Here is a 24,610-nt window from a genome sequence, read left to right on the forward strand (position 1 = left end):
GTGGAGGGAGATTCACTCTGTGTCTGACCCCGGGAGTGTGTGATGAGACGGTGTGGAGGGAGCTTCACTCTGTGTCTGACCCCGGGAGTGTGTGGTGGGACGGTGTGGAGGGAGTTTCACTCTGTGTCTGACCCCGGGAGTGTGATGGGACGGTGTGGAGGGAGACTCACTCTCTGTCTGACCCCGGGAGTGTGTGATGGGACGGGGTGGAGGGGGTTTCACTCTGTGTCTGACCCCGGGAGTGTGTGATGGGACGGTGTGGAGGGAGATTCACTCTGTGTCTGACCCCGGGAGTGTGTGATGGGAGTTTCACTCTGTGTCTGACCCCGGGAGTGTGTGATGGGATGGGGTGGAGGGGGTTTCACTCTGTGTCTGACCCCGGGAGTGTGTGATGGGACGGTGTGGAGGGAGTTTCACTCTGTGTCTGACCCCGGGAGTGTGTGATGGACGGTGTGGAGGGAGTTTCACTCTGTGTCTGACCCCGGGAGTGTGTGATGGGACGGTGTGGAGGGAGTTTCATTCTGTGTCTGACCCCGGGAGTGTGTGATGGGAGCTTCACTCTGTCTGACACCGGGAGTGTGTGATGGGACGGTGTGGAGGGAGATTCACTCTGTGTCTGACCCCGGGAGTGTGTGATGGGATGGGGTTGGAGGGGGTTTCACTCTGTGTCTGACCCCGGGAGTGTGTGATGGGAGCTTCACTCTGTCTGACACCGGGAGTGTGTGATGGGACGGTGTGGAGGGAGACCTCACTCTGTGTCTGACCCCGGGAGTGTGTGATGGGAGTTTCACTCTGTGTCTGACCCCGGGAGTGTGTGATGGGACGGGGTGGAGGGAGTTTCACTCTGTGTCTGACCCCGGGAGTGTGTGATGGGACGGTGTGGAGGGAGATTCACTCTGTGTCTGACCCCGGGAGTGTGTGATGGGACGGTGTGGAGGGAGCGCCATCTGGTGTCTGAACCCGGGAGTGTGTGATGGGAGTTTCACTCTGTGTCTGACCCCGGGAGTGTGTGATGGGACGGTGTGGAGGGAGTTTCACTCTGTGTCTGACCCCGGGAGTGTGTGATGGGACGGTGTGGAGGGTGTTTCACTCTGTGTCTGACCCCGGGAGTGTGTGATGGGAGTTTCACTCTGTGTCTGACCCCGGGAGTGTGTAATGGGACGGTGTGGAGGGAGTTTCACTCTGTGTCTGACCCCGGGAGTGTGTGATGGGACGGTGTGGAGGGTGTTTCACTCTGTGTCTGACCCCGGGAGTGTGTGATGGGAGCTTCACTCTGTCTGACACCGGGAGTTTGTGATGGGAGCTTCACTCTGTCTGACACTGGGACTGCATCGAGGTACCTAGTGGTCTAACTCATGTCATTGGTAAGATTACTTTGAGCAGGGAAAGGCGGGAATGGCTGTGGGGTAGGGGGATGGGAGACATGCCAGAAGCTGGAGGTGGGGATGGGTATTGGCCAGAGGGCTCACTCGGAGAAAGTACGGCAGCTCAGCCATAGCCCTCCTGTGCCGCCTATGTGTTGACGTAGAGCGTATCTTATGTCTTTTGTCCGGACAGTCAATGGGACGGTTAGCGGCCCCCTGAGAGAGCAGATCGTATCATCCCCAGCCACCACCAGGGTCACTGTTCAAGACCTCCAGCCCAACTCCTTCTACAAGTTCTACGTGATGGGACAGACCTCTGTGGGCAGGGGCAAGGCAACTGACAAGGGTATTTTCACCAGCCGGGAAGGAGGTAAGTACATAGAGGTGGGCAGCACAGAAGTCGGCCGTCTGGCCCAGCTGGTCCATACTGACCACCGTTCTTCCCGTCCAAGTTAGTCTCATTTGGTTGTGCTTGGTCCTCTCAACCTCTCCAGTGCATGCACCAACCAGTTGTGTTCAGTTTTGCTCACCTTATTATCGGATGTGGAAGCTTTAGAGTGGGTGCAGAGGGTGCTGCATGGATTGGAGAGTGCAGGATTAATGGCAGGATTTTAGCAGTTTGGAGGAACAGAGGGATCTTGGGGTCTACAATAATGAGGTAATGTTACAGCTCTATATATCCCTGGTTAGACCGCACTTGGAGTACTGTGTTCACTTCTGGTCACCTCATTATAGGAAGCAGAGGAGGATTACCAGAATGCTGTCTGGATTGGAGAGCATGTCTGATGAAGATACATTGAGCAAACTAGGGCTTTTCTCTTTGGAGCAAAGGAGGATGAGAGGTGACTTGATAGAGAAGTACAAGATGATCAGAGGCATACATTGAAACCAGACCTCTTCCCAGATGGTTAACACAGCGGGCATAATTTTAAGGTGAGTGGAGAAAAGTATAGAGGGGCAGATGTCAAGAGGTAAGTTCTTTACACTGAGAGGTGGATGCATGTAACAGCTGTCAAGCATGCTGGTAGAGGAGAATACAGTAGGGACACTTAAGAGATTCTTTCATAGGCACATGGATGAAAGTTAAACGAAGGGCTATGTGGGAAAGAAGGGTTCGATTGTTCTTGGAGGGAGCTGGCACAACATTGTGAGCTGAAGGGCCTGTACTGTGTTGCTACAGTGTTTTATGTTCTATGGTCAATGATTCTCCACCATCAGAGTTCTTAACGGTCCATGAACCATTCTTCCTCTTTTGCATGTCTTACCGCTGATAGAAGAATGGAGGGAAGAGATGTTCTTGAACCTGTTTGTGTGGGACTTCAGGATAGATAGATAGATAGATACTTTATTCATCCCCATGGGGAAATTCAACATTTTTTCCAATGTCCCATACACTTGTTGTAGCAAAACTAATTACATACAATACTTAACTCAGTAAAAATATGATATGCATCTAAATCACTCTCTCAAAAAGCATTAATAATAGCTTTTAAAAAGTTCTTAAGTAGTTTACTTAAATACATTAAATACAATCAACCCCGGCACTTTAACATATCTTACTCCTGGCGGTTGAATTGTAAAGCCTAATGGCATTGGGGAGTATTGACCTCTTCATCCTGTCTGAGGAGCATTGCATCGATAGCAACCTGTCGCTGAAACTGCTTCTCTGTCTCTGGATGGTGCTATGTAGAGGATGTTCAGGGTTTTCCATAATTGACCGTAGCCTACTCAGCGCCCTTCGCTCAGCTACCGATGTTATACTCTCCAGTACTTTGCCCACGACAGAGCCCACCTTCCTTACCAGCTTATTAAGACGTGAGGCGTCCCTCTTCTTAATGCTGCCTCCCCAACACGCCACCACAAAGAAGAGGGCGCTCTCCACAACTGACCTATAGAACATCTTCAGCATCTCACTGCAGACATTGAATGACGCCAACCTTCTAAGGAAGAACAGTCGACTCTGTGCCTTCCTGCACAAGGCATCTGTGTTGGCAGTCCAGTCTAGCTTCTCGTCTAACTGTACTCCCAGATACTTGTAGGTCTTAACCTGCTCCACACATTCTCCATTAATGATCACTGGCTCCATATGAGGCCTAGATCTCCTAAAGTCCACCACCATCTCCTTGGTCTTGGTGATATTGAGACGCAGGTAGTTTGAGTTGCACCATATCACAAAGTCCTGTATCAGTTTCCTATACTCTTCCTCCTGTCCATTCCTGACACACCCCACTATGGCCGTATCTCAGGGTGAGATAGAGGGAGCACTTGCTGTTGAGAGAGATTAACGGTGATCTGCGACCATCTCCTTGTCAGCCTATGCTCTTCTGTAATATTCTATGTTTTATGGTCTTAATTAGATAGAGAATTGACAACGATAGCAGGGCTGTGGGGAAGAGCAAGAGAACGGAGGGGTTTACCAGTAGCTGTGCATCCTGCAGTGCGCTGGAGGATTGGGTAGGGACTTGGACTTTGTCTACAGCACCTCAAAAGGTTCAAGTTCAAGTGTAAATTTATTATCAAAGTTAATGTACGTCACCAAATACAACCCTGAGGTTCATTTTCTTGTGGGTGTTCACAGTAGAGCAGGGAACTCCAGTGGAATCAATGAAAAGCTATGCAGAGACTGAGAAACAATCAGTGTGCAAAGGAAGACAGACTGTGCAGAAAGCTAGACGGAAATACAGATAGGCAAGCAGACACAGTTCTCAGTCCTTGAGAGTGAGTCTTTAGGTTGTGGAATCATATACGTGAGATTCTGCGGATGCTGGGTGTCCAGAAGAACACACACTTTGGGGGGACTCGGCACGTCAGGCAGCATTTATGGAAATTAATAAGCAGTCGAAGTTTCGGGGCAAAACTCTTCATCACTGTTGAGATGAGTGAAGTTATCCAGGTTGGTTCAGGAGCCTGATGGTTGAAGGGTAATAACTGTTCCTGAAGCTGGGGGTGTAGGACCAAAGGCTCCTCTGTCTCCAGCTCAGTGGTAGTAGCGAGAAGAGAGCATGGCCTAGATAGTGGAAGTCTTTGATGTGTGCAGAACTTGTAGCAGAGCTTCTGGTAGATGTGCTTAGTGGTGGGGAGGGTTTGCCTGTAATGGACTGGGCCATATCCGGTGCAGCCTGTCGAACTGACTCTCTTTTACCTGTTACAGAGCCCAGGGTGCTGAAGAACATCAACTACACCGTGGGTGACACACACACCAACATCACCTGGGTCGTACTGGAGGGGCATCGGGTCACAGAGCTCCAAGTTCAGTACATGAGCAACGATGGTAAGTTTGGGGTACACAGATGCCTGCACAAGGAACCCAAGTCCCTGTAGGAATGTGCTGAGCAGGACTGCCACCTCACCGCTCCAACAACCTCTGGAACATTAACTCTTCCTGTATCCATGGATGCTACCTAACCTCTTGTTTTTACAGTTCTTGTTTTTATTTCATACTTAGAATCACAGAGCACTACAGAAGCAGTCCCTTTGGCCCATGCTGAGCTTTATTTTGCCTGGTCTATTGACCGGCACCAGGATCGTAACCCTCCATATATACCTCACCCCCCCCACTCCCCCCGTCCATGTACTTATCCAAACCTCTGTTCAATGTTGAAATCAAACCCACATCCACCACTCCTGATGGCAGCTCGTTCCACACTGTCACCATCCTCTGAGTGAAGAAGTTCCCTTTAAATATTTCACCTTTCACCCCCCCCCCCCCCAACATGACCTCTAGTTCTGGTCTCACCTAGTCCCAGTGGAAAAATCCTGTGTGCATTTACCCTGTCTAATCCCTCATAATTTTACATTATCATTATCAGGGGTAGTGGGGTAGAGATATGTCTCCACCAAAGGAGGTGTAAGGTGTTCCTTCCCTCCACTAGCCTGCAGGTCACCCTTGGGCAAGGTGTAGCACCTGCTTAGCTACCCCTCCCCACCACTCCCTGATCAGGGTCATGTGAAGCCATTGGGCAGGTGGGGGAGGGTCGTACGAGCAGCTGGTGCAGATTACAAGTCCTGGTTATGTGACCACTGACGCCAGGCAGACAATCTCTGAAGAGTATTGTTAACGGCCGGGGTCACCCGTCTCATAAAGACGCTGCCCAGAAGAAGCCAATGGCAAACCACTTCTGTAGGAAGACTAGTCAAGAACAATCATGGTCATAGACCGTGATCGCCCATGTCATATGACACTGCGCATAATGATGATGATACCCCTCTTAATTTTATATACCTCTTTCAAATCCCCCCTCATTCCCCTGCACTCCAGGGAATGAAGTCCTAGCCTGAATTGTCTGCACAATTGGCCCTCTGAGAGCAATGTAGTGGAACAGTATTTACTGTAGCCCAGCTTCAGAAACGGCAGCGGGGAGATGGTCAGGGATGGTGAAGGAGGAATTCCGCGGGGTGGTGAAGAGAGAACACACAACATAGCAGGGGGTGGTGAGGAGGGAGAGTTATTGTTTTAATTTGAGAAATCACACTGTGTTCCCACTTAGGAGGCAGTAAAATACTATTGATATGAGATAATAAAGGTACTATTGGAGGAGGAGAAATGTGACCTACCCTGGAGACTCATGTTTTATACCTGTCAGATATATTATGGATTAGTATCCAGGATCTTTTTTGTGTTCCGTCTTCAACGTCCGAACTGCGGGATCATTGTGACATCTAGCGGTGGTGGCAACTCTGCAGGTTCAGGCTGCGTGGCTTTACTGTTGGTTTCTCGTTTTGCAGCCAAGGATGACTGGAAAGACTCAAAGCCAGTGAACTCCACGCAGAACTTCTTCATGCTGGATGGTCTGAAGCCGGGGACGCCCTATCGGATCAAGCTGTGGCAAGTCGGGCAGTTTGAGAATCTCCTGGTTTGGGACAAGGAGGTGGAGACCCTCGGGCCAGGTTTGTCTGCAGGTGGGACCTTGTGCTCGATAATGCATCGGCGTCAGACGCTCCCAAAGCACCAGTCGGCACTAGTCAGACACAGAGTGAAACTCCTTCTCATTGAGTCGTACAGCACAGAAATAGTCCTTTCAGGCCAATTCGTTCATAGAACGTAGAACAGTACCGGCCGTTCGCCCCATGGTTTTGTGCCAACCTTTCAACCAATCTAACCCTCCCCTCCCACAAAGCTCTCCATTTTTCTATCATCCATGTATCTATCTAATATTCTTTTAAATGTCTCTAATGTCCCATTCCTGGCAGTGTGTTCCATCCACACACCACTCTGTAAAAAAAAAACTTACCTCTGACACTCCCCTATACTTTCCTCCAATAATATTATGTCCCCCTCATATTAGCCATTTTGGCTCTGGGAAAATGTCTCTCGATAACCATTGTTATACGGTTATCCACTTGTTCTGTGCTTCTTGTCATCTTGTATATCTCTGTCAATTCACTTCTCATCCTCCTTCGCTCCAGAGAGAAAAGCCCTTGCTCGCTCAACCTGTCCTCATAAGTAAGACATGCTTTCCTATCCAGCCAGCATCCTAGAAAATCCCCATCCTTACAAAATTGCCACCAGAACTGAACACATTATCCCAGTTATGGACTAACCAGGGTTTTAGAGAGCTGCAATATTACCTCATGAAGACGTACCTTCATACACCTTAACTCCACCATCAACTTGCATTGCAACTTTTAGGATATATGGACTCAGACCCCAAGATCCCGCTGTTCCGCCACACTGCTAAGAATATTAACCCTGTACTCTGCCTTCAAATTCGACTTTCCAAAGTGAATCACTGCATACTTCACAAAGAGCAGGGGTCCCAGAATCATGTCAAACAAGGTGCTTTGCTGAGTTAGGTCTGTTTGTCCACACTTGGCCCACATCCCTTTAAACAAGAACTGGAGGCTCTGCCCTCCCTGGAGTTGAGACCATGTTTGGGTGTGTGAGCAGGTGGGTAAACGGGAAAGTGGCTTGTTTGCTGGGTTTTTTTGGTTGTTTTTATGTTGGCACTGGAATGTGTGAGAACACTTGTAGGCTAACCCTAGCAGATCCTTGACTGGCACAAAAAAGCACATTTCACTGTATGTTTCGATGTAGATAAATGAATCTGAATCTATCTAGATGTCCTTTAAGCACCAACCACACACTGTATGGGAAGAAAACTGCCTCTCAGGTCCCTTTCAAACCTTTCCCCTCTCATCTTAAACCTGTGCTCTCTAGCTTTGGACTCCCCTACCTCATTCTGCGACCATTCACCTTGACTGTCCCTCATGATTGTGTGTGCATTCAGAATTGTTTTATATTCTAGTCCTCTCGAAATGAATGCTAACATTCTATTTGCTTTCCTTACCACCGACTCAACCTGCAAGTTAACCTTTAGGGAATCCTCCCTAAAGCTTTTTCCCCTCTGCCTTCCAATTTCTAAATGGACATTAAACTCGTGAACACTGCCTCACTACTTTATTTCTATTTTTGCCCTACTTATTTAATCATTATGTACTTGCTGTAATGCACAGATTAGTTTGCTATTGTATTGAATTTCACTGCTGCCGCAAAGACAGCTAAATTTCACGACATGTATTGACTGCCGATATTAAACCTGATTCTGAATCCTGCGCGAGGACTCCTAAGTCCCCTTGCACCTCGGATTTCTGAATTTTCTCCCCGTTTAGAAAATAGCCTACCCCTTTTTGCCTGTAGTGTATTCCGTCTGCCACTTCTTTGCCCTCTCTCCTAATCTGAGCCCTTCGGCAGGCTCCCTTTACGCTACCTGCCCCTCCACCCACCTTCATATCGTCTGCAAACCTGGCCACAAAGCCATCAATTCCACCATCCAAATCCGTGAGAGTGATCCATAACATAAAAGAGGCAACCACGACACTGTCCCCTGCGATACATTACTAGTCACCGGGAACCAACCAGAAAAGGCCCCCTTTACTCTCATACCTTTTACAGAATCCTGCAGTAAAATCTCACACACACACTCACCATATATGTGCACATACGTAGTCACATATGCATTCTCTCTCTCACACACACACTCACCATATATGTGCACATAGGTAGACACATACGCATTCAGTTCAGTTCAGTTTCAGTTTATTGTCATTTAGAAACCACAAATGCAATGCAGTTAAAAAATGAGACAACGTTCCTCCAGAATGATACCACAAAAGCACATGACAAAACAGACTACACCAGAAAAATCCACATAACGTTTGGCAATCCCCAATCCAGAGTCCGGAGAGGCTGCTGCGTATTAATATCGCGCTAGCGTCTTAGCGCATTCCCCGGAAAGGAGCTCCAAATCCACCAGACAAAACAAGACTACCCAGACACACCAAGACAAGAGACCAACTCTAGCACCCAATAAACCAAAACCTAAAGCTACAAGACCTGCACAAAACCACATAGTTACAACATATAGTTACAACAGTGCAAACAATAGCATAATTGATAAAAAAAAATACAGACCATGGGCACAGTAAAAATAGTCCAAAGATGTTAAAAGACTATAAGTTCGAAAGAAATCACCACACAGTTTCCACAAGTCCCCAGGGTCCCGACAGACTCGCCATCCCAGGCCGGACTTCCACGGCGCCGCCGGACACAGCCTCGCAGACGCAGCATACAATGAAAGCTCCGTCAGACCCAGTCTCGCAGACAGCTCCCCAGCGCCCTGACCGCAGCGGGCTCCCGAGTCCATCGAACCTCCGAGCCGACGACCATCCCCTCCGGCACAGCTTCTCCGAGCACCATCCTGTGCCGAGTGCATTAAGACACCCCCGCCAACGGCCATCGACAATGCGACCCCGAGGACTGGGGGCCTGTTCTTCCCAGCAGAGTCCCGGACCTCACAGCAGCAGCAGCAACGAAAAAGGCCTTCCTGGAGATTTCCAGATGTTCCTCCGTGCTCCCACGTCCGTTTCTTATCAGATTAGGATTGCTCACGCACCCTGCTTAACAAATAACAGATATCAGTTGCGGAATGGCCACTGCAAGCTGCGTGATGCTGCCATTTTGGATTCCCGCACACACGTACACAGTATCCTCGTGCATGAGTGTATGCTTGTGTGCATGTGAGGGTGTGGCATGTGTGTGAATGCATATGTGTCCATGTACTGTGTATGTGTGTGCATGTATGGTGGGGTGGAGGGGTGGGCAGCAAGCTAACCATTAAAACTGCTTCACGGTTATTCTAGTGACACTGCTTCCGTCTGCCTCCTCCCGCCCAAGCAATTTTTCGCACTCTGTCTTCCACAAACGGCATTAATACAAACGTGTTGCTGGGTTGAAGGTGAAAGGGTGAAACAATGAAAGTAAGTTGAGTGGGGGAAAATCCTGATCAGTAACCCTGAAAGGCAGTCCCGTAGCCCCACTCCAGTGGGTCGTATAAATCAAAAGCGCTTAAAGCTTTTCATGTTGTTCAAGTCCAGAGAACACAGGAACGTGTCCTGAGAGTTCTACTGAATTGGAGTTTAAACTGCCCTGGTGGTCTGTCATTAGTCAATGAGGCTTCACAGGGACATGAAGCTACGTGGGCTCTCTTGAGCCAGTTACTCAGGTACAGGAGGCTGTTCTACCCATCTTGAGCCTGTTACACAGGGATAGGAGGCCATTCAGACCTCCTTGAGCCCTACATGGGGAGTGGAGGCATCTCAGCCCCTGTTACACAGGTGCAGGTTGCTGATCGGCCCTTCTAAACCCTGTTACACAGGAAGATGAGGCTGTTTGGCCCCTCTGGAACCTGTCACACAGGAACTGCAGGTCATTCAGCCCAAATAGAATCTGTTAACATGGGGACAGGAGGCCATTTGACCTCCCTGGAGCCTGTTGCAGGGTCACAGGAGCCCATTCAGCCCCTCTGGAGTCTGTTTCTCAGGTACAGGAGGCAGTTCAGCCCATCTTCAGCCTGGACACAGGTAATAGAACAGTGGTGGGGCTCATCACCAACAACGATGAGATGGCCGACAGAGAGGAGGTGGAAGAGCTCGAGGTCTGGTGCCAGGCCAAATAAGCTCTTCCTCAGTGTCACTAAGATAACTTCAAGGGAACTGGCACCGCTCACATCCCTCTTTACAGCAGTTTGTAGAGAGTGGCAGTGCACCTCTCCCACAACCTCTCATGGTCCCAGAACACATCCTACACAGCCAGCAAAGCTCAGCAGCTTTTTGAGGAGGCTGGAGAGAGCTGGACACGTCATTCTACAGATATGCAGTAGAGAGCATCTTAACATGCGCCATCACTGAATGGCACGGACACTGTACTGCAGAGGAGAACGGGTGGTCAAAACTGCCCAACTACAGCAACATTCTGGAAAAAGGCCAGTAACATCCATGTATGAATACAGCCAAACCCAACAGTGTTCCTCCGGGTCCCCGGTGCAACACACAGTACCAACAAACCACGTATAACACATGTAAGATAGCAAGTACGTGTGAGATATCAGTAAAATACAGTCGCACAAAAAGCATATAGTCCAAGACCGGGTCCGTGAATTTTGCAGAAATCTGCCGTCGAACACAATACAGCTTGTCTTCTGCGGAGCGAACACTGGGGGCAGCACCGAACCCAGCTTGGACGCCACGCCATACCGACTCCAACACCTCTCTCCTAGGGAGTCAGAGAGACTAGGAGTCTGTTCTCCCTATGACTGTGTGGGTTTCCTCCAGTTTCCTCCCACATCCCACAGACATGCAGGATAGAAGGTTAATTGTGCAGCTCGGGCTGTCTCTCCAAATAAAAGATTCAGGATTCAAATTTATTTCTGCATCAAAAAAAACGTACGGTCTTCTTCTTATCATGTCCCACGGACAGCATATACATGGCCCAGCCAGAACTGGACACGGACAGTGAAATGTGTTGTTTCCATTAACGACCAACACACCCAGGGGTGGGCTGGGGGCAAGTGTCACTGCGCATTCTGCTGCCAACTATCGATCGAATGAAGGAAGTTAGTTCGCTGTTGAAAGTCCGAGCCAGTTTATTGAAGATAATTCGATTTCAACGCTTAAAGAAGTTTGGATAAGTACATGGATGAGAGGTGGTGGAGGTCTGTGGTCCAGGTGCATGTCGATGGGACTAGGAACAATAATTGTTCGGTATGGACTAGAGGGGCTGAAGGACTTGTTTCTGTGCTGTGGTAGTCCATGACTGTTAATTATTTCTACTGCCTACGTGATTCTCTGTGCCTGTAATGATGCTGCAAGTCGCTTTTCCTTTGCACTTGTGCAAACATGTAAATATGAGAGAAAACCTGACCTTGACCTTGTGTGAAGCTGTCTGGGGCTCGTTGTGGGTGTGTGGTCACTTGACTGAAGTTCTTCTTTGTCCACTCCCAGTCATAAACGAGCTCAACAATGGCATAGCCACACAGGGCTGGTTCATCGGTCTGATCAGCGCCGTTGTCCTCCTCGTCCTCATCCTGCTCATCGTCTGCTTCATCAAGAGAAACAAGGGAGGCAAGTACTCAGGTACGGAGCACCTCTCAATGTCCAGGCACGTGTCCTCCCCCACCCATGTCCCCCATCACTCCATCCTGCTCTCAAACATTCTCAGCCCAATGGTCTCCCTCTTAATCACACTCACTCTCTTTCTCCATCCCACTCTCCCTCCCCATCCCTCTCCCCATCCCCCTCTCTCCATCCCCCATCCCTCTCCCTCCCCATCCCTATCCCTCTCCCTCCCCCTCCCCATCCCTCTCCCTCCCCGTCCCCCTCTCTCCCTCCCTGTCCCCCTCTCTCCACATCCATCTCTGTCCCCCTGCCTTTGTCCCTCTCTCTCCCCCTCCCTTTGTCCCTCTCTCTACATCTTTCTCTCTCTCTCCATCCTTCTCTCTCTCTCTATCTCTCGATCTCACCCTCTCTCCATCCCCCTCACTGCGCCCCCTATCCCTGTCCCCCTCTTACCGTCCCTTTGTCTGTTGCCCTCTCTCGGTCTGTCTCTCTCTCCCCCATCACCCCCTCTCTCCCTCCCCATCCCCCTCTCCCTCCCCATCCCTGTCCCTCCCGATCCTTCTCCCTCCCCATCCCCTTCCCCCTATCCTTCTTCCTCCCCGTCCCTCTCCCTCCCCATCCCTACCTCTCCCCATCCCCCTCTCCCTCTCCGCACCCCCCTCTCCCTCCCTGTCCATCTCCCTCCCCATCCCTTCCCCTCCCCGTCCCCCTCTCTCCCTCCCTGTCCCCCTCTCTCCCTCCACATCCGTCTCTCTGTCCCCCTGCCTTTGTCCCTCTCTCTCCCCCTCCCTTTGTCCCTCTCTCTCCATCTTTCTCTCTCTCTCTCTATCTCTCGATCTCACCCTCTCTCCATCCCCCTCACTGCGCCCCCTATCCCTGTCCCCCTCTTACCGTCACTTTGTCTGTTGCCCTCTCTCGGTCTGTCTCTCTCTCCCCATCACCCCCTCTCTCCCTCCCCCATCCCCCTCTCCCTCCCCCATCCCTCTCTCCTTCCCCATCCCCCTCTCCCCCATCCCCGTCCCTCCCGATCCTTCTCCCTCCCCATCCCCTTCCCCTCCCCATCCCTCCCTCCCCCTCCCCGTCACCCTCTCTCCCTCCCCATCCCCCTCTCCCATCCTCCTCCCATCCCATTCCCCTCTCCCTCCCCATCCCTGTCCCTCCCGATCCTTCTCCCTCCCCATCCCCTTCCCCCTATCCTTCTTCCTCCCCGTCCCTCTCCCTCCCCATCCCTTCCCCTCCCCGTCCCTCCTTCCCCCTCCCCGTCCCTCCTTCCCCCTCCCCGTCACCCTCTCTCCCTCCCCATCCCCCTCTCCCATCCTCCTCCCATCCCATTCCCCTCCTCCCATCCCATTCCCCTCTCCCTCCCCATCACACTCCCACTCCCATTCCCCTCCCTCCCGATCCTTCTCCCTCCCCATCCCCTTCCCCCTATCCTTCCCCTCCCCGTCCCTCCCTCCCCCTCCCCGTCACCCTCTCTCCCTCCCCATCCCCCTCTCCCATCCTCCTCCCATCCCATTCCCCTCCTCCCATCCCATTCCCCTCCTCCCATCCCATTCCCCTCTCCCTCCCCATCACACTCCCACTCCCATTCCCCTCCCACCCCATCCCTCTCCCTCCCCAACCCTCCCTCTCCCTCCCTCTCACCATCCCTTTCCCTCCCTCTCCCCATCCCCCTCTCCCTCTCCCACCCCATCCTCTCCCTCCCCATCCTTCTCCATTTCCTTTTCTTTTCAAATCTTTTTATTGCATTATAATCAGTTAAATGAACATGTCAATAATAATATCAAGAGAACAGAATAACAGCTATAACACATACAAGCACAAGTTCCAAATATCATATCCAGACATGTCCACCGATCTCTTGATAATTGAAATAAGAAAAAGTTCAGAAGATCCCTAAACTAAACAGAAAACAAAAAAAAGGAAGAAAAACTGGGCTGCCATAATTTATTAATTATAATTATTCTGTCCTTGACTCCGTTCCTCCTTCCATAAACGGTTAAGTATTAGGAAAAGGGATTCAGAAAATGAAAAAAAATCAACTGAAGTCATAAGTATGGAAATATTGAATAAAAGACTCCCAAATTTCCTCGAAATTAATCACGGAATTAACTGTGCCACTCCTAATTGTTTCTAGGTTTAAACAAGCTATAGTTTGAGAGAACCATTCAAAATCTTTCCATTTAAATAAAATGGATCTTCTGGCCATCAGCGTAACAAATGCTATCAAACGGCAGGCTGAAGATGATAAATAACTAGAATCAATCATTGGTAATCCAAAAATTGCAGTAATAGGATGGAGTAAAGGATTTAAACTTAAAATTTTTCCCATAATTTCAGCTTGATTTGCCATCGGAAAGGTAGGCAAAATAACATTCAAAAAATTTCTAATCTGTAGATATGTAAAAAAGTGCGATCTAGGCAAATTGTATTTATCAGATAACTGTTCAAAAGACATTAAACAGTTATCCGTAAATAAGTCACAAAAACAGTTTATTCCTTTCATTTTACAAAGATGAAAGGCTTGATCAATTCTGGATGATTGAAAAAAATATTAAATAAAATAGGGCTAAAAAGGGTAAATTTATTCAAATCAAAAAATTTACGAAATTGAAGCCAAATTCATATTGTATATTTAATTATTGGGTTAGTAATTTGTTCAATTTAGAAAATGCAAAGTGGAGCGAAGTCCCTAAAATAGACGCCAATGAAAACCGTTGCACAGACTCAACCACTTTGGATTTTGGGTTTTTTATCTATCTCTTGGGTCCAAAAGGTTAAATTTCGGATATTAATTGCCCAATAATAAAATCTAAAGTTCGGCATCGCCAAACCACCATCCTTTTTGGATTTCTGTTAATATTTCTTACTCAACCTTGGATTTTTACCCTGCCATATATATCTGAAGAAATTTTGGAATCAATAATATCAAAAAAGATTTAGGAATAAAAATCGGTACAGCCTGAAATAAATAAAGAAGTTTAGGTAAAACTATCATCTTAATAGCATTGATTCGGTCAACTAATGATAAGGACATTGGAGACCATTTAGTTAATAATCATTTAATATGATCAATTAAAGGTAAGAAATTAGCCTTAAATAGGTCCTGATGTTTCTTAGTAATTAGTAAAGTAATCTGTAGCCAATCTAAATGGAAAACTGTAAATTAAAGTTTGCTTATTTAATGGGAATAACTCACTCTCATCAAAATTTAATTTATAACCAGAAAAGCTACTAAATTGAGCAAGTAATGATATTACTGAAGGAAGGGATTTCTCTGGATTAGAAATATATAATAACAAGTCATCTGCATATAATGATACCTTATCTGTTTCATTGCCCTGCATAATGCCAAATATATTTGGTGAATCTCGAAAAGCAATTACCAGGGGTTCTAAAGCAATGTCAAATAGTAAAGGTCTTAAAGGGCAGCCCTGCCTAGTGCCATGAAAAAGCCTAAAAAAAGGGAGATCTCTGACTATTTGTAACTACAGAGGCCAAGGGAGTGTGATATATCAATTTAATCCAGGATATGAACCTTGGACTAAAATTAAAGTTCTTAAGTGTATAAAACAAGTATTTCCATTCAATTCTGTCAAATGCCTTCTCAGCGCCTAATGAAATAATACATTCTGGAATTTTAGATGAGGAGTTATATATAATCGTCAATAATCTCCTAACATTAAAGTATGAGTAACGAATTTTTATAAATCTTCTCTGATCTTCTGAAATAATTTTGGGCAACACTTTTTCCAACCTAATTGCCATTACTTTAGAGAGAGTTTTAAAATCTACATTCAACAAAGATATTGGTCTGTTTGAAGCACATGCAGTAGGGTCTTTATCTTTTTTAATAATAAAGGAAATGGATGCTTCATAAAAGGATTGCGGTCTATCAATAAGGCATCTTTAAAAGTTCCACTTAACCAAGGAGAGAGTAAATCGGGAAAACATTAAAAAAATTCTACTGTAAATCCATCCGTACCAGGGGCTTTACCAGAGTTCATTAAAGAAATTGCTTTCTGTATTTCTTCCTCTGTAATCGGTGTATCTAATAGTAAACATTCATCAGATGATAGTTTGAGGATATTCAATTTCCCTAAGAATTCATGCATTGTAGTAGTATCGTCAGGGAATTCTGATTGATATAGAGAGGTATAGAATTCTCAAAAGGATTTATTAATCTCATCATGCTGAACTGTAAAATTGCCATCCTGTTTACAAACTTTAATAATCTAGCATTTAACCAAAACAGTTTTCAATTGATTGGCCAATAATTTCCCCAATTTATCACCATGTACATAAAATTGAGATTTAGTTTTCAGTAACTGGTTTTCAATGGGAGATGTTAATAACAAACTATGTTGCATCTGAAGTTCAACTCTCTTTTTATAAGCTCCAAATTGGGAGTAACTGAATATTCCATCAATTTCTTTAATCTTATCAACCAATGTACACATTTCATTATTGGTTCACATTTTTAATCCAGCGCAGTATGAAATCCCCCTTCCCATCCCTCTTCCTCCCCATCCCTCTCCCTCCCCATCCCCATCCCTCTCCCTCCCCATCACTCTCCCCCATCCCTCCCTCTCTCCCATCCCTCTCCCTCCCCATCACTCTCCCCCATCCCTCTCCTTCCCCATCCCTCTCCCTCTCTCCCATTCCTCTCCCTCCCCATCCCCCTCTCCCTCGCCGTCCATCTTTCCCTCCCCGTCCCTCTCTCCCTCTCCCTCCCCATCCCTCCCAACCCGTCCCTCTCCTTCCCCATCCCCATCCCTCTCCCTCCCCGTTCCTCTCCCTCCCCGTCCCTCTCCCTCCCCGTCCCCCTCTCCCTCCCTGTCCCCCTCTCCCTCTCCCCATCCCCCTCTCCCTCTCCCTCCCCATCCCCCTCTCCCTCTCCCCATCCCTCTCCCTCCCCATCCCCCTCTCCCTCTCCCCATCCCTCTCTCCCTCTCCCCATCCCTCTCTCCCTCCCCATCCCTCTCTCCCTCCCTCCATCCCTCCATCCCTCTCTCCTCTCTCTCTCTCCATCCCTCTCTGACTCCCCATCACTCTCCCTCACCAGTTCTTTCTCCCTTTCCCTCTCTGTCAGTCTCTCTCTTTCACCTCATCATTCTCCCCCCCATTCCTCTCCCTCCCCGTCTCCTCTCTCTATCTCACTCTTCCCATCTTTATCCACATCTCTCAACCATGTCTTTCTTTCACCATTGTCAGAGCTCTCCTTATCACTCTATCTTTCTTCACCATTAATTCTAACTCACTCTATCACACCGCTTTCTATTCTCCCTTCAACCTTAACCTTTTCCTTTGTGCCTCTGCCACCTCTAAATTCGTCAGCCTTTCACTCCCATCAACCACTCTCCAGCTGTCCATCCATACCACTTGGATTCTCTCTTCTTATCACCTGGCGCCTACCTCCCCATCATCTCCCAACCCCTCCCATCCTGCCCAGCCCCTCCCCATCATCTCCCAACCCCTCCCATCCTGCCCAGCCCCTCCCCATCATCTCCCAACCCCTCCCATCCTGCCCAGCCCCTCCCCATCATCTCCCAACCCCTCCCATCCCGCCCAGCCCCTCCCCATCATCTCCCAACCCCTCCCATCCTGCCCAGCCCCTCCCCATCATCTCCCAACCCCTCCCATCCCGCCCAGCCCCTCCCCATCATCTCCCAACCACTCCCATCCCACCCAGCCCCTCCCCACCATCTCCCAACCCCTCCCATCCCACCCAGCCCCTCCCCATCCCGCCCAGCCCCTCCCCATCATCTCCCAACCCCTCCCATCTCACCCAGCCCCTCATGTCCCTCCCCGACTGGTTCTTTGATCATGTGCTGCCTCACCCTGCCTCTCTCTTTGCCCCCGCGCCCTGCAGTGAAGGATAAGGAAGACGCTCACGTGGACTCGGAGGCCCGGCCCATGAAGGACGAGACGTTTGGTGAATACAGGTGAGACCCTGGGCAGCACCAGACACCACCCCCCCCCCCCCCCCCCCAGAGTTCCTAGCTGAGCTTCATGGCCCATGGCCAGGCTGCCCGCGCTCTGCCACAGAGCAGTGGCCTATGTGATAATGACCAACAGGGGTAGATCACTTGCTCCCAGAACCTCATCTGCATGTCCCACCCTTTGTCAGCCCCCCAGTTCATCACCAGTCTGTCTTGTGACGTCCCACTCCCCACAGCCCGAGTGAACAGAGATGAGGTGATGTTTCCAGCTCTGACTCTGACTGACTGTGGAACTAATGCGCACGCTGTCTCCTCTAGTTTAAATCAGATTAATGAAGGTTGAATATTTTACAACCTCCATCATCCTGGCCTGTGCCCACGTTTATTTTAATTTACTTGGATTATTTCGAGATAGAGCTCAGTAACGGGCCCAGTTACAACATGTGACGTACTATCCCGTACGCCTTTGGAGCGCGGGAGGAAACGGGAGCACCCGGACGGAGAGAGCCCACACGATCACAGGGAGAAGGTACACACTCCTCATTGACGGTGGCGGGAATTGAACTCAGGCCGCCGGTAGTGTTACGCAGACCGCTCTGCCGCTGAGCTGGGTGGCGGCGAGTCGTGAACTCAAGGGGGAGGGGGATCTGTCACCCTCGGAGCCGGCAAATTGCTGGATATCGAGTTCTGCTTCATGCCGGCATTCGGGCTGCAGTGCTGAGAGTGTGGGCTGGCACCGACCATCAGACGGGTAGTGTCGAGGGTGTGCCATCCTCTCGTAGATTGGGGGGGGGGGGTTGCTGAGGGGAGACCTGACACTTTAGGAGACGTGATGGCGGGGGGTGGCGCTGTTGCACCGTCAAGCTGGTCAGCCTCGGGGGAGTGCCGCTCTGTCTGAGGGAGCGCTGCCCTGCTCTCCAAACCGGACCCTTCCTGCTCACTCACCTGGTGGCCGTTACTGCGGCTGCTTGTGGGATCTGACTGCGCCCCTACTCGTGACCGCTCTGCACTGTGAAGCTGGAGAAACGCCGCCTCCTCTCCTCCTCCATTTACCGGACTCGAATCCCGCAGTCGGCCCCGTTCCTGCTCTCTGTCCGCGGCAGAGTCCTGCTCCGTCGCCGGGCTCTCCCAGCGGGCAGGCCCTCTTCACCCACGGCTAACTACTTCTCTCTCCTTCCCTTCCCCACTGCTGCCGGCAGGTCTCTGGAAAGGTAAGATCATGTGTCTGCTCTCCATCGCTTCCACCCCTGTATGTGTCTGTGTTTGGCTCTGGAAACCAGGCAGTGCATCTGTAGGGACCGGTGGAAGGAATCCAGTGCCAGGCCGCATGGCAGAGGGACCCCAGGAAGAGGCCAGACACCCAATGGTGGAGGGCCCACTGTGGAGGAAGCCTATTGGGAAGCCCCACAGTAGAGGGATGCCACAGGGAGGCTGGAAGCACAGTGGGGATAGTGGACTGACCTACACGGGGAGGCTGGAGGCCCCGCGGTGGAGAAAGCTTATTCCCAGACCCCGGGGGACATTGGGAGGGACCCCTGGACAGAACAAAGTTCCCACAGGAGAGGAACACCAAGGAGAGGCTCTTCAGTGGAGTGAAGCCAGGGGGAATCTGGAGTCCTTACGGTGGAGGGTCCCCGGGGAGAGGCTGAAAGCTGCATGGTGGAGGGAGAGTCCCCTCGGTGGAGGAAGACCAAGCGGAGGCTGTATAGTGCAGCGAACCCATGGGGAGGGGCCCCCTGCATGATGAATCGACCCCTGGAAAGAAACCCTAGCTGTCAAGGTACAGGCTTAAAAGATGAGGAGCACCAACTAAAACGTTGTGATTGTAATGAAACAAGTTCCTGGCAGAAGGGGGGAGTTTGCGAAAACACAATCATACAGCGGATGGAGCCGCTGCCCCACAGTTCCGGAGACCCAAGGTTCAATCCCCACCTCTGGCACTGTCTGTGAGGAGTCTGCACGTTCTCTCTGCGACCCTGTGCATTTCATCTGACTAGTTGGCCGGTGGCGTAATTGGCTCCCCAGTGAGCTGATGGGAATATTGGCAGAACAAAACAGGATGAGCCTAAGTGGGTGGTTGGACCTGTCTCGATGTGTTTCATCAGGTTTACAATCCTAAAGGAAGAATGGGTGAGGGAAAGATCACATTTTGGAACGCACAGGATGCCAGAGGGACTCAGTACCTCAGCCAGCGCCTGTGCAGAGGAATAAACGGTTGACATTCTAGGCCGAGAAGCTTTCATTGCTGTTATTCCTCTCCACGGATGCTGCCTGGCCTGCTGAGTTCCTCCAGCATTCTGTGTGTGTAGCCCTGGATTTCCAGCTTCCGCAGTATCTGTTGTGTTGAGGCTGAGGTGGGAAGCTGTGTTCAGAGGCAGAGGGGTTGGAGCTTAGTGACTGGGAGCAGAGAGAGCACGGTCTTTGGGGTGCTAATGTATCTGTGCACTGTGGGGAGGAACCTTGCCCTCTATGACCGGGGAGGAGGTCCCATGCCTGCAGGGACTGTGGCGAGGTTGGCAGATCGGCCGGACCTGGGGATGAGTTGGTAGTCACGGGAGTTGGTGGGCGTGCAGCAAGAAATGGAGCTGAGGATAGTCCAGTGCAGCAGGAAGGGGGAGGGCCCTCTCCCCTTTCAGCCCGTTCAGTCCTTCACTGAAACTGGCCTCTATAGAGTCCTCAAGCTAATCAGAATCAGGCTGACAAATGCTGTAAAATTTGTGGCTTTGCAGCAGCAGTATTGTATAATACATAAAATATACCATAAATTACAATAAGATATATAAATAGTTAATGTAAAAAGAAGATATACATACTGATGTAGTGTTCTTCGACTGTTCAGAAATCTAATGGCGGAGGGAAGGAAGCTGTCCTAAAACACTTGAGTGTGTGTCTTCAGGCTTCTGAAGTGTGTATCATTCACCCTGATGGTAGTAATGAGAAGTGGGCATGTCTTTGGTAGTGAGGGTCCTTAATGATGGATGCCTCCTTTTGAAGAGGAGGGGAGGGTTGTGCCCATGATGGAGGGGCTGAGTTACAACCCTCCGCAGCTTTTACTGATTCTGTGCAGTGGAACCTCCATACCAGACGGTGATGCAACTCGTTGGAATGATCCCCACCGAACATCCGTAGGAATTTGCTGTAGTCCTGGGTGACTCAAATCTCCTAGACTCCTAATGAAAATTAGCTGCTGCCATGCCTTGATCGCATTGATGTAGGCCCAGGAGAGACCTTCAGCAACTTGGAAAACAGCTCACCTGTCACACTGCTGTGTGTCCTCCCGACTTCCTCTTCCTTGAGTCAACAATCAGTTGCTTGATTATTGGTTACATGGTAACCATGGTAAAATGTAGCATTAACCAAACAGGGGCGCATGGCACCACATGGTGCAGATTTCTTGTTATTTGATTTACAGATACAGCACAGTAACAGGTCCTTCCAACCCAATCAACCCAGTCCAGTTAAACCCCACGTGGACAACTAAACGACTAACTCATAGGTTTTTTTAATGCAGGAGGAAACCCACGCGATTGTGGGGAGAACATATAGACAGGATCCATACGGATTCGGGTTGCGGGCACTATATCTAACTGCCGTATTAATGTGCTATAGTTGGTGGGTAGGGTTTATATTGTGAGCAGTTTTGGGCCCGTATCTAAGAAAGGATGAGAATCCAGAGAATGATCCCAGGAATGAAAGAGTTAATATATGAGGAGCTTTTTTAAGGCTCTAGGCCTGTATTCACTGGAATTTAGAAGAATGATTAGAGATCTCATTGAAAGGCCTAGATAGAGTGGGATGTACCCAATAGTGAGAGAGTCTAGGACAGAGGTTCCCAACCTGGGGTCCAAGGACCCCTCGGTTAATGGTAGGGGTCTATGGCATAAAAAAGTGGGGAGCCCCTAGTCTAGGACCAGAAAGCACAGACTCAAAGTAGAAGGATGTCCTTTAGAACAAAGATGAGGAGGAATTTCTTTAGCTAGATGGTGGTGAATTTGTGAAATTCATTGCCACAGACGACTGTGGAGGCCAAGTCATTGGTCATATTTAAAGCAAAGGTTGATAGGTTCTTGATTAGTCAAGGTGTCAAAGGCAGAAGAATGAGGTTGAGATAATAACTCAACCATGACGGAATGGCAGAGCGGACTCAAAGCCTCACGGAGTTCGCTGTAGCTGCCGGTATCCGTAGACAGGGCTTTGAGGAGAGATCCTTGAGACTCTGGGCCTATTTCCTCCAGGGACACCTGCCCCGGATTCTTGGACAGACCCCATTAAAACCATGTTCGATGTTTCAGAGGGACTTGGGTGTCCTTGTACACCAGTTGCTGGGTAACTGTGGTTCATCATGCAGTCAGGAAGGCAGTAAATGTGGCTGCTGGTGTTAGAGGATTTAAGTACAAAATGAGAGATGTCTGTGAAACCACCCTGGGATCCTGTGCACACTTACAAGCTCCCAACCTCACGATGAGTATAAAGCTTTAGGCTCATTGGCCTTCGTAAGTCAAAGTCCTGAGTGCAGGAGCTGGGATATTATGTTGAAGTTGTATCAGACATTGGCAAGGCCTAATTTGGACCAGTGTGTGTAGTCCTGGTTACCTACCTACGGGAAATCTTACCCATCAATAAGATTGGATTAGATTCAACTTTATTGTCAATGTGCCAAGTACAGATACAAAGCCAATGAAATGCAGTTAGCATCTAACCAGAAGTGCAAAAGAATAGTGTTATTTACAAAATATCAGCAAATAAAAAGTGCTACAGCACACAAATATAAAAGTACTGAGTACAATATGGGTGCGATACTGCTTAGCGCTGTGATGTGAGGTTCAGCAGGGTCACAGCCTCAGGGAAGAAGCTCTTCCTGTGCCTGCTGGTGCGGGAGCGGAGGCTCCTGTAGCACCTACCGGATGGGAAGAGAGTAAAAAGTCCATGGTTAGGGTGAGATGCATCCTTGATAATGCTTTTCGCCCTGCCCAGGCAGCGTTTATGGTAGATGTTCTCAATGGTGGGAAATTGGGTGCCGATAATCCGCTGGGCAGTTTTCACCACCTGCTGGAGTGCTTTGCGATTCGATACGGGAAAATTGCCATACCACATTGAGATGCAGTTGGTGAGTATGCTCTCAATGGTACAGCGGTAAAAGTCCGTCAGTATCCTGGGACGCAGGTGAGCTTTCTTGATGCTCCTCAGGAAATAAAGGCGCTGTTGCACCTTTTTGATCAGGATAGAGGAGTTCAGGGACCAGGTGAGATCATGGGAAATGTGGACACCAAGGAACTTGAAGCTTGATACACACTCCACTACAGCTCCGTTTATGTAGATGGGGACGTGAGTGTGGCTCCTAGCATGCCTGAAGTCCACAATGATCACTTTGGTCTTCTGGGTGTTAAGGGCCAGGTTGTTGTCGGCACACCACGCGGCCAGGTGCTGGACCTCATCCCTGTAGGCTGTCTCATCATCCCCTCTGATCAGGCCAACCACTGTAGCTAACTTGATTATGGAGTTAGAACCACGTACAGGAACACAGTCATAGGTGAAAAGATTTGAAAGTGTGCAGAGAAAATTTACAAGGATGGTGCTGGGACTTGAGGACCTGAGTTATAGGGAAAGGCTTTATTCCTTAAAGCGAAGGAGAATTTGATAAGAGGTATACAAAATCTTGAGGGGTATAAATGGGGTAAATGCAAGTAGGTTTTTTACACTGAGGTTGGTCAAGACTAGAACTAGAGGTCCTAGTAAAGGGTGAAAGCGGAACCTGAGGGGAACTTCTTCATTCAGAGGGTGGTATGAAGGTAGAATGAGCTGCTATTACAAGTGATAGATGTGGGTTCAACTTTAACACTTAGAAGAAATTGGATAGGTACCTGGATAGGAGGGGTCTGGAAGGCCGTGGTCTGGTCCGGGTGTGGGTTGATGGGACTAAGCAGAATAAGAGTTTGGCATGGAATAAATGGGCCACAGGGCCTGTTTCTGTGCTGTGGTGACCATGACTGTGATAGAGAAGGTGCAGGAAGATTCCCTGGATGCCTTGCCTCCTAACGTCCTGAAAGAGCCTATGTTGACAACAGCCGCACTAAAATCCACTTCACTGCTCTGCTTCATCAAATCAGTTCATTACAACAGTGAACTGAGGTCATGCACGGGGGAGTCATAACAGAATGCAGAATAAAGGTTACAGTTACCAAAGAGTGTGCTGTGCAGCTAGGCAGTAAGGTGCAGAGTCATGATGAGATTATAGTCATTTGAGATTATAAGGTCAAGAATCCATCTAAGGAAGTGTGAAAATCAAGTGTTATAACAGAGGGATAGAAGTTGTATCCAACCCTGTTAGTATGTCTTTTCAGGCTTCTGCAGCACGCACCAGTTGCTGGACGATCTCGGCAGGTCAGGCAGCACCTATGGAAGTGACGTTTCGGGCCGAGACCCTTCTTCAGCACTGGGGAGGAAGGGAGATGCCCGAATAGAAAAGGTGGGGAGAGGGGAAGGAGGACAAGCTAGAAGGTGATAGTCAGGTGGGTGGGAAATGTAAAGGGCTGCAGAACCTGATAGGAGAGGAGCGTGGACAATCAGAGACAGGGAAGAAGGATGGCTACCAGGGGAGGTGATAGGCAAGTCAGGAGAAGAGGTAGGACTTAAGACATTAGCACAGCACTGTATTTGTCAAAGGACGTTGTGAAGTGACAAGGGTGGAGTGTGGGACAGGTGGCAGAGAAGGAGTGTCGGGTGGGGATGGAGAGGGTGCAGACACACCCAGCCCTGAGACACCAGGCAAGGTCATTTGATTCCAGACAATTGATGTATTGATCATTACAGAATGTCTCTCTGGTACTTCCTGCTCCCTCCCCTCTCCCTTCCCCTTTCCCCAACCATGATTCCCCTCTCCCTGCCCCCTTCCCACTGTCAGTCCACAACCGA

General features: G+C 49.3%; 1 protein-coding gene across 1 annotated transcript in view; it reads left to right on the forward strand.

Moving 5' to 3' along the window:
- The window catches only part of LOC140715696 (neural cell adhesion molecule L1-like), a 341,600-nt gene that overhangs the window by 310,136 nt on the left and 6,854 nt on the right, over positions 1–24,610 (forward strand). Inside the window, 5 exon segments of the mRNA XM_073028066.1 lie at positions 1,558–1,734; positions 4,516–4,635; positions 6,090–6,263; positions 11,643–11,774; positions 17,629–17,701. Of these exon segments, the coding sequence (XP_072884167.1) occupies positions 1,558–1,734; positions 4,516–4,635; positions 6,090–6,263; positions 11,643–11,774; positions 17,629–17,701 (676 nt within the window).

The sequence above is a fragment of the Hemitrygon akajei genome, chromosome 24, assembly GCF_048418815.1.
Source record: "Hemitrygon akajei chromosome 24, sHemAka1.3, whole genome shotgun sequence".
Lineage (NCBI taxonomy): Eukaryota > Metazoa > Chordata > Chondrichthyes > Myliobatiformes > Dasyatidae > Hemitrygon > Hemitrygon akajei.